The sequence below is a fragment of the Crocodylus porosus genome, unplaced genomic scaffold (genome assembly GCF_001723895.1).
Source record: "Crocodylus porosus isolate Cpor-Errol unplaced genomic scaffold, CroPor_comp1, whole genome shotgun sequence".
Lineage (NCBI taxonomy): Eukaryota > Metazoa > Chordata > Crocodylia > Crocodylidae > Crocodylus > Crocodylus porosus.
In genome coordinates, this window is record NW_017728943.1 from 26,619,173 (window position 1) to 26,629,864 (window position 10,692).

Genomic DNA, 10,692 nt, shown 5'->3' on the forward strand with positions numbered 1-10,692 from the left:
AGTTGTGCAGCACCTGCCCCTGCCCCAGCCCCACCTCAGTCTGCCCCCTTCCCTCCCCCCACAACAGACTTACCAACCAGATGCTGCTCTCCATGCTACCCAGCTGCATATTGATATCGGCTAATATGGCTCATTAAAAATTGGCCATTGGTGTTGGTGCACCCCTACTTTTTTTAAATAGAATTTTTGAAAAAAATTGAATAGATTATAACAATGTTAGTTCTATTTATTAGGGCACTTGAAATCATCTTAACTTGCATGGAGCTGAACAGTTAAGGACTGGCTTTCAAAGGTGTGAAGAACCCAGAACTTCCATAGATTTTATGAGGAATGACAAATATTTAGTACCACAGCTAGTAAAAAGTATGCTAGAAACTGTTCTGAGATGAGACATTTTGAAACAATTTAAAGGCAAATTTTCAAAAATGTTTTGATTTTGATGAAAAAAATTCATAGCATTAAAATGATCAACTTTAGGAACAACAGATTATTTTTTAAACTAAAAAATTGGCAAGCCCTATTTGTCACATTACTATTTATACTGAATAATGTGGAAATGGAGAGTTAGGTTACTATTTTAAAATATGTTTAATATTGTAGGTGCTAGGCATGACAGAGAAGAGAAAAAAAATGAAAATGCAGATGAACCACTTGAAGTAAGGCATCTGAAAGAAACAGGAGAGGATGAAAAACATCAACATGTGAGTGTGGAAGAAGAGCAAAGTCAGAATGAAGAACAGTCTAAAAGAGACATGGAAGGACCTGAGGAGGAGAAACGCCATCATGAGGAAGACAGGAGTAGGGAAGAGGAGGAGAAATTCCATGCTTTGGCCCAGGGTCATCCTTCTCCTGAAGGTGGAACCTATAAGGAGGAAAACAATCATCAGGAAGAAATAAGAAGTGAGGAAGAAGAGAAGGAGAATGGCTATAAAAAACACTATGACAGTGAAGAAGAAAGCAAAGAAAACAAGCATCATGATGAAGACTCAAAGCATGAGCTTATAGACAAAAAATCCCATACTGCAGCCAAACGTGTAGGGGAATTCCTTGACAGAGATGACAAACGCTTCATGGGGCATAGGCATTCAGAGGAAAGGGTGAACAGCCAGGAAAGTGAGGAGAAAGAAGAGGAGGAGGAAGAGGAGGAAAGCAGTGAACAGTACCATCATGAATCTAAAGAACGTAGCTTCTATCAGCATAGAGGGCATGAAGAATCTGAGGAGATGGAAAAAGCTGGGGAGGAAAAGCGACGCTACAGACCAAAACATTATCACAGGAAGTACAGAGAGGGTGATTTCTCTGAAGAGAAGAGAGATCACAATGGTGAAAAAATGGAATCCAGTGAAGAGACCCCTTTATGGGATAAAAGGAGCCATTATCAGAAGCGCCGGTATGAAGAGCCTGAGCATCATCATGAGGAGAAGAGGGGTTTTCATGGGAGACACAGTTCTGAAGAAGTGGAAGAAAAGAGGCACGCTGGCCATGGGAGTGAAGAGTACAGAGAGAGGTGGCAGAGCGAAGAAAGCAGTGAAGAGGTAGACAAGAGGCATCACCACAGTGAGGAAAGCAAAGAAAAACGGCATGAGGACAAGAGGCACCATGGTGGATCACATGAGGCAGTAAGACACCATCATGAAGGAAGGACACGTCACAGTGAAGACAGTGAAGAAGATGTGGATAAGCACCAGACTCATGGCAACAGGAATGAGAAGAGGCATCACAGTGAAGGGAGACACCACCTGCAAGAGAGTGAAGAAGAGGAGGTCCCAGATCTATACAGCAGAGAGCGTAAAGGGCAGGCAAGGCACTATGGCACTGAGGAGAGGTACAGTGAAGAGAAAAGGCACTATCTTGGAAACAGCCAGGAGGAAGAAGAAATAGAAAAGAGTCTTCACAGTGAGGAACAAAAACAATTTGATGAAGACAGTATGGAGAAAGTAAGGTATGGGGAAAAGGAAGAGTATAAGAGCCATCTCCCTGCAGAGACTGAGAAGAAAGCCACAACTTCATATGGCCCTTTCTACTCACGTCTCCAGTGGAAAAGCAGGCATTTGGAAAAAAAGGACAATACAAGAGGTCAGATTCGGGAGAGCGAAGAGGAAGGCAGACCCACCCTGAGCGAAAAGAACTTCTTTCCTGAATATAACGACTATGACTGGTGGGAGAAAAAGCAACTTCTGGATAGCCTGAATCGTGGGCATAGTGAGAAAAGGAATCTGGGAAAGATCCACAAATTTGATATGAAGAGGCAATACAGCAGAATGGATCAACTCGCCCAGCTTCTGAATTACAGGAAGAAGTCTGCTGAGTTTCCAGAACTATACAGTTCTGGAGAAGACATGAAAAAGCGTCATGTTATCCGGAGTGACAAGGGAAATCTGAGCCAGAGGCCCCTGACAGCAGAGGAGGTAAGTGCTTGAGTCTCTTTGAAAAGTCAAGTGAAACTGATGTTAACTTAACAACGTGCTCAGCCCTTAGCACCACAGGAATGTTGGTGGAATTGCAAAGGGGAATGATCACAGAGACGTTGCTGATGTCTGTTCCCTCCAGGAATGGATCTTCAGCTGATATGAATCAGTGTTGCCTGACAGGATACCTTGGAACTACACAGCTGTGCCCTTTTTAAAATCATTTTAGAGAGATAGTACAGGTGTCTGCACAGGCCCCTGTTCTTCTACAACAAGACCTGGGAAAGGACATCTTTCACTTAGCAGGGTCCTAGCCAGCACAGGACCTTTCAGAGTGCAACTGCAAACTGTGTCTAGAACAAGAGCTGAAATAATCAAACAACTCTACAAAACAGTTGCTCCTGGCTTGATTTAAATCTAGATCTGTTGACTGCTTGACTTCTTGAGTGTAATGCAAGAGTAGAATTTGGCCCATAGTTGTCTTGGACAATTCCTGCATGTCATTCCCATTATTCCCATATTTGCCATTTAAATGGCCATTCTGTAGAAACCAGAATGTCAGCACGTATGTGGTGGGTGCAGCAGCGCATGAAGCACCTGATATTTTTGGTAGCAGAAGTTAACTGAGTTGTGTTCACGTGAAAATAGAGAGAGAACAGTCCTCTTAATACTCATCAGTAGGTGCATGAATCTTTTCCTTGGAAAATTGTGATTCTGTGGGTGTGAATTTCCTCTTCATTCATATTATGCTTATGTGTATCATCAGATAGAACCACTGAGATCACAACAAGCTTATGCTGACATCTAAAGAGTTTGAGCAGGCCTTTTTCCCAAATGGATGCGATTTCAAGTGCTAGAGGTCTAGTAGCATGGGAAATGCTATAAACTACAAGTGTTCTTAAAATACTTGGTATAATAGGGCCATCAACCTTTGAAACACTAACTCCAGTTAGGCACCATCTCAGATATCAAGGATATTTGGTGTAATCCTTGGGCACAGGTAGGGTAGCAGGCAGAACAGGAGACTACACAGAGCTAGGGAGGTTGCTATATGTTAGAGAGTTGAAGTCTGGGTATAGTACAGCCTTTTTAATTAAATGATGTTATCATTTATAAAACTATATCAATTATAAAACTTATCAGTTATAAAATGAGATTGATCACCCCCTGCAGGTGATATAATGGATGACATGCACTGCATACCTTAGGTATAACTGAACACCTAGCAGTGCTAGGTGATTTCCATTATTCTATAAAAGTGCACGTGAATGTTAAAGCCTCCCTGTTCACCTAGGAAAATGACAATTTTTTATACCGGTATGTGTAAGATTCCAGGAACTGGTATAGATAATAGTAAATAGCAGGTAATACAAGGAAATCTTTCAGAGATTCAGGTATTTTGTGTCTGGAAGGTCAAAGTGGCAAGTTCCTGCTTATTCATATACCTAATTCATTTTTTTCACTTTTTTATTAAACATGATTTTTTAGCAACCTAAGATAGAATTCTCTGTCCCTTGAGGCACCTAAATGGAAATTTTCTACCCTGTGTGTTTTTGGCCCTGCCTCTGCACTGTGGGTGCATAAGCCTGCATGTATAGACTGAGCATGCTTAGCTGACTATACACTGTCCATCTGGGCTAAGGACAGAAGTTACTCATAAACCACTTTAAGTGATCAGAAACTGGTTTAAACCTGTAACAGAACAGAAGTTCAGTGCACATAAACCAGTTTTAAAATGGTTAAAACTGGTTTAAGATAAACCTGGTTGAATGTAGCATCAGACTTAACTGATTTGGGTCAAACCGGTTTATGAAATTTCTGTCCTAGACCCCTTCCTGGTTTAAGTTAAACCAGGTTCCCCCAGCATCCCAATATGCTTTTCAGCCCTGGGCTGGGCTGTGCTCTTTGCTCCAGAGAGCAGGGCTAGTTCCGCCCCAAAGTATGGGCCCCTGAGGCAGAGGGGCAGGGAGGAGATTTATTCACCCTCCCTCCCATCTCCCCCTAGAGAACTGCAGCTGGGATCTGTCTGGCTGGGGTGGAACAGCCTCTCCCTACAGTCACTGCTACAGTGGCAGGGGTGGAGGTGTGGTCAGACACCGGTTGGCATGGTCCCGCCATCAGCCCACCTCACCCATGGCTGAGGTTGGGGCTTGTGGGGCTGAGCTAGGCTGGTCCACAGGCACTGCTGAGGACAGGCACAGAGGGGCTGGCCCAGGCTGGGCTGTAGGGGTAGGGCCCATCCAGGCTGACTGTGGCTCGGGCTGGGGTTGTGGGAGCTGTGCACCCAGATTTTCTGGCTCCCACAGCTGACTAGGAAGAGCTCTGCCCCCATGGTGCAGCCCAGCCCGGTCCCTCCATGCCTGCCCTCAGCAGAGCCCCAGGTGAGGAAGATGGATAGTGGATAGTCCCAACCCCAGGGAGAGGGCCTTTCCCAGCCAGCTGCGGCTCTGTGACAGCCTGGCTCAGCGCACTCCAGTGGAGGGTGGCTAAGCAGTGGCATTGAGACAATGCTGCTGCAGCTGTGGGTGGGTGCCCTGGCAGCTGGACTGGCTGTGCGGGCTGAGGGCCCCGTGCCTGTGCATGAGAGGGAAAACAGGGGTGTTTAATCCCCCTCCCTGCCCCACCTTTGCCCAAGGCACTGCCTCTACCAGTGTCGTGCCCTCCACCCCCTTTGGGGACAAACCTAGCAGGGGCTGCTTCCTCCCTCCCCCTCTAGGCACACCTGGGCTGGGATCCCACCCCAATCATACATTAAACCCCTCCCCAATCATACTTAGCTTCCTGCCAGGGCCTGGGCACCCAACTACAAAGTTACTTCACAGGTATTTAAGAAGTCATATAATATTCATAAAAACATGAAGAGGAGACAGCCATTGGACAAGCTTTTGGGCACCAAGTACCCTTGTTGAGGTGACCTGAGGGAGGACATTTGATGCTCAAAAGCTTGTCCAACAGTTTTCCCAACTATACAGTTGATCCAGTAAGATACCAGAAAAAAAATCCTTGCTTCTCCATTATTTCCTGGGCTATTATGGCTATAACAACACTCCAACCCCACTAGAAATATAGGGCATTTATACACATACCTTTTTTATCCCGTGATGCGCTGGAGATTTGCTGCTTCAGAGCCAACTTAATTCATCGAGTCTGTTCTGCACATGAGCTGTACTGCGCTGTGTGCAGTTATATAAGCGGCGAAATGTGCATCAGTGCACAGAAAATGGTGGCAGTGTGCTTTTGAACTAAAGCACCTTCTGTGTGCTTTTGAATTAAAGCACCTTCTATTAAGGAGACATTTAACCTAGCAGTGACTTTATGGGCATTTTTACAAGTAAAAGTGCCTGGCCCTGTGACATTTGCAGTTGTATAAGGGGTGAAATGCATGTCAGTGATGAGAAAATGGTGGCACGCTTTTGAACTAAAACACATAGCAGGTGTGTAAAAATGCCCATAAAGTCGCTGCTAGGTTAAATGTCTCCTTAGTCCACTATAAAATTCTCTGCACCATGGACCCTATTTGGAATTCTTCACTCAAGAAAAATTCAGGCCCCAGAGGGTGCATCTACACAAGATGCTTTACTGTGCAGTAGAGCAGTTTACTGTGCAGTAAGCGTGCATGTCTACACATGCACACACTGGCTGCTGCAGGGGGCCAGTGCAGGGCCAGGTGGGGCAGAAGCAGATTGCTGCCGTGAGCAGCAAATCTTTTCTAGATCCCTGCATATGTAGATGCCTGCCCGGGAACATTTACTTGTGAGTAGTTTCCTCGCAAGTAAACTGCTCTGAGATCAAATGCATGTGTAAACATCCTCACAAATAAGTAGGATAAACAGTGATAAGTGACATCCTATAATTAGAGTTTCATATGATGATGAATGATATGAAATACCGCATTCTAAAGTTATCTTGGTATTGATACTTCACAGGAAAAGGAACTGGAAAATTTGGCTGCCATGGATTTGGAACTGCAGAAGATTGCAGAGAAGTTCAATGACAACAGGAGAGGATGAAGATCATTAGTGAGTGATGTGGCATTTCAAAGCTAGGTTTAGCTTTGCTCACTCAGTACCTATATAGCTTGGCAAATTAATTGCCACTGAAGTGTAATTTGTCCTAAAAAAACAGGAAATGCAGTTTACTGTCCACTCAAGTGTAGTGATTTATACTGCTGGAAATGTTTTTAATTTGCCATTATGCTATTGAGATTTGAATAGCATGAATTCTAACATATAACCTTACATGCAAAGCAGATATTTTTAATATGCTTGTGCAAATATTTGTGTCAGTGTTCTTCAGAAATATTTGTCTGAGAGTTTGAAATAATAAAAACATTGATCTAGGACCAAATCCTTCTCCTTGCCTGACGTGTTTTGGTTTTACAATTCTGTGGTTACTGTCAAATAACCCAGATCAGACAAATAGATCTATACACAACACTGAAATGTAAGTTATGGATATTTTTTTAAAGGTTAATATAGAACAGTGTGTCTTTTTCTTCAGTTTCAAGATAGCAAGTGCATGCAAAAGTATGCCAGGAGCTCTATAAGTTGAATCAGTTAACTTAATCCATTGTGAATTACTGTGGTGTAAAATTAGCAAGGAGCTGAACATACATTAAAAAGATAAGCATACTGCATCACCAGCTGTATTTTGGTCAGTAATTTTGGAAATACACAATGCTTTGTAACTGGTCTGTTCTGCATTAGGTTGTAAATGTAGGACTGGAGTATACCCACGCTTCTTTGAACTGAGGACCACCTCACTTGGTGGTCCTGTTACATATGTTGGTAAGCAGCTCCTCACCAACTATGTTGTTTTTACACAGCCTGCTCCACAGCGCCAATCCTTCCTACAGCGCTTTGTTAATCCTGTAGAGACCAGACTATGGTTAAAAAGGGCTCCACAAAATCAGAAGTTTTAGATGCAGGTTTCCCTGTGAATCAGGTGCTGATGCTGAGTTTGGCTTTGGACAACAGTGATTACTTGCTCAGAACAATGAGGAGGTTGCTAAAAACAGCTCTTTGTGAATCATGTGACACAAAGCAGCATACAGAATTCTCCCATAAATAGTTCTGACTACTATGGGAATCTTGGATCTAGGTTAAACCAAATGTTAAGAGAAGAAAAGGATTCTATTGTATTAGCATCTCTTTTTTCAGTGTAATGCCAAGATGAGGGATGCTCTACTAACATTTGAATGTGCTTCTATTTATGTCATATTATTGATAAATATGAGGCATCTGTTATCCTTCTATGTTAATCAAAGTAGCCATCTGCTTGTTAAAACATTTAATCTTAAATCCAAAATTGCAAAATAGTTCAAAAGAGAAGTACCTAGTAAGGGTCTGAACCTTCAAACATATAGGCATATACTAATCCCCTTCAATTTAATACAAGCATTTAAAGGTTTGAGTATGTCCCGTAAAAGATCTTGGGAAGGGAGATAGAAGTTTTGGCTCCACTTAAATCAAAAGCAGGTTTGTCACCAGTTTCAAAGGAGGGCAGAAGTTCACTGGGATAGCTGTCAAAAACTTAACAGAGGTTGGAGCATGGTTCTAGAATGTAAATATCCCAACAATAAATACCTGGCTTGCCTACTTCTTCCAAACTTCTTTCTTTTAAGATGTGTAGCACAGCACAGTAAGGGTAACACAACATGCTGTTTTTGTCCCTCCTGTTATTACAAAAGGAAAAAACATCTTTAAAAGCAATGGTTATGAGCAAGTAGTAAATTTCAGAAGCTGCCAGAAATGTGACAAATCCACTTTTCTAGTGTTCTAACATCAGGTTCTAGGTTGTCTTTGTCTAGCACTGAATATGAACAGCTAAGATGACTGTAGCACAACAGTTAAAATTCAGTGAAATTTTGCTTTAAAATTTAATTTAAAATTTAAAAAAAATAACATACTGAAGCATGCAACTACAACATCAAGAATTCAGCAAGCCTGATGATGTTTTAGCTCAAACTTTGTCATTTGATTTATAATAAATATAATAAAGCTTTCAGCAATGTATATGCATATAACAGGGGCATCAAACCATCTGGTGCTATGGGGCTGGTCCTGGGCCAGAGTGGGACCACAAACTAGTGCTGTCTAGGGACGCAGGTGACACGTGCAGCGGCCCAGAGCACAGCTTGCAGCATGCATGCCCCAGCCCAGCCCAAAGCACAGCCCACGCCCCAGTCCAGCCTGAAGTGTGGCCTGGGGTGCAGCCCACTACACTCACCAAATCAGCGCTATGCTCCCTGTGCAGCCACAGTAGCACATAAATCCAACATGAGCCCCCAGAGGATAGGGCTCTGCAGGCTGGATCTGGTCAGTGGGCTGTATCTTTGATACTCCTGGTCTATAGAATCATAAAAAATAGGGCTGGAACAGAACCTCTAGGGATCATCAGTGCTCAAGGCAGGGTCAACTCTCCCCCTACCTAAGTCATCCCAGACAAAGCTTTGACTTCAGACAAATGCTGTTGAAGGTTCCAGGTAGATGCCTTTGGAAAAGCTGAACCACGTCTGTTGGAACAGCTTGTTGGGGCTCTGAAACCAACTCTTGTGGTAGTTCTGCTGTTTGTCAGCCAGATTCTTCTGCTTCCGTTATTCCACAGGCTGACAATGTAATTCCTAGCAATATAATAGGCCAGCAATATTGAATGCACACACTGCCTATTCTAGTTTTATCCCAGGAACATAATTGCATCACCTGTTCATTGCCTATTTATCTGCTATTGCCTGGTGGATGGATGACACAGAAAACTAACAGAAGTGAACTTTTCATGAACAATTACCTTTTTTTGTATTTGATTCCCACAGCAGAGGATATTCTGGTCTTGACCAAGTATAATTTATTAAGGTTATCCAAATGTACAATCACATTCAATGAGACTAAGTGGTATACAAATACTATTTAGCTTGCAAAATATTGATCTCTATTTAGGCACTCTCTGTTTAAGTGCAAGCTTGACATATAAACTGCTAAGAGGATCGGGGAAATGCAGGCTTGATGATTATTGATCTCGTTATTTCAAAGGCTAAAGTACTGTAGCATGAGACAGCAAAACAGTCCCTAACATTTCTTGTTGGAACATGTGGCAAGGGAGGGGAAGGGGAGCAAGCAGAAATTCTTCACTTGGTTTCATTTTTTAAAGTTTGTGACACCTTAAGCATCTTCTGGAAATTCTGTCTGAATTCCTTGTCTGGTTGGACAGATGAGTTTCCAGCTGAAACAGCTGTTAATCCATGGTGGTTTGCTGAAGTTGACAACTGTTGCAGTCCATTTAGTTAAGCCGCTGGAAACTTTGAGGTTTGTATTTGCCATGTAACGTTGGAATATTTAAGTTAATATTTTCAAGTTTTATTTTACAAGGATGAGACCTGGAAAATTTTTACTCTTTTTCTAAGTGAAAGCTAAGATGACCAGATAATAATTCCAGCAGCCTGGTCTTGAAAGAAAAAAACAAAACAAGCCACAAATACGTCAAACTGACAACACTGAAAACATCAAAAGAATTGTACAAGGCACTTCAGATGACTGTAACCAGTCTTTCACTGGTACTGAAAGCTTTCTAGAAGTTTGCTATATTTTCAGAACACCAGGCAGCAGCCCCTTTTCTACAGCCTGATGCTTTTTTTGAAGTAGCTGATGTGCAGTTGCCATTGAAATCCAAGCTGTCAGGAACAACGATGTTTCTACTTGATGCTGCACTTTTGTAACAGCAGGCAACAAAAAACTCTCCTGCTCAGAGACCATGCTGATTCTTTCAGATTTATCAGCAAGCAGGCTCTAGTACTATTGACCTGAAGGTTTTTGTCAGAATCGGAGTAGGAATAAATTCAATGGCTCTCAAACAGCTCCATTTGTTTCTTCTTGAGATTAGGGTTAGCGTGCCCAGGCCTTCCCTCTCATGCAGAGTGCACTCCTGTTTGATTCTGCCAACCCAGTGCCTGTAGTCAATAAGTAATGAGAGCTGTGATGTTTCTAATATGTTAATGACAGCTAGGTCTACATCAGTGTTTTTCAAACTGTTTAGCAGAACCCTGGTGGTCTACGATAGGTCATCAGGGGTTCCACAATGAGATCGGGGGTAATGGCAGAGCGGGCCAGGAGGTGGTGTGTCACCATTGCTGGGCTCCATGCATTTGGGTAGGAGTTCTGCAGCAGTAGTGATATGAAAGGGTTCTGTGACTTCAGGAAGTTACTGTTGCGTCAGGCCAATACAGCTGGCTGACTTAAGCATTCAGAGGGACCTGAATAATGTGTGAATAAATGCATGTTGGCTGAGATTC

The 10,692-nt window shown here is 42.8% G+C and overlaps 1 protein-coding gene across 1 annotated transcript in view; it reads left to right on the forward strand.

The window, feature by feature from the left end:
* Nucleotides 1-7,047, forward strand: part of CHGB (chromogranin B) — a 12,503-nt gene extending 5,456 nt beyond the window's left edge. The window contains exons 3-4 of the mRNA XM_019549077.1: nucleotides 601-2,408; nucleotides 6,335-7,047. Coding sequence (XP_019404622.1) covers nucleotides 601-2,408; nucleotides 6,335-6,418 — 1,892 coding nt within the window. The 3' untranslated portion in view covers nucleotides 6,419-7,047. The remainder of the gene's footprint in view (nucleotides 1-600; nucleotides 2,409-6,334) is intronic.
* The last annotated feature ends 3,645 nt before the right edge of the window (nucleotides 7,048-10,692 follow it).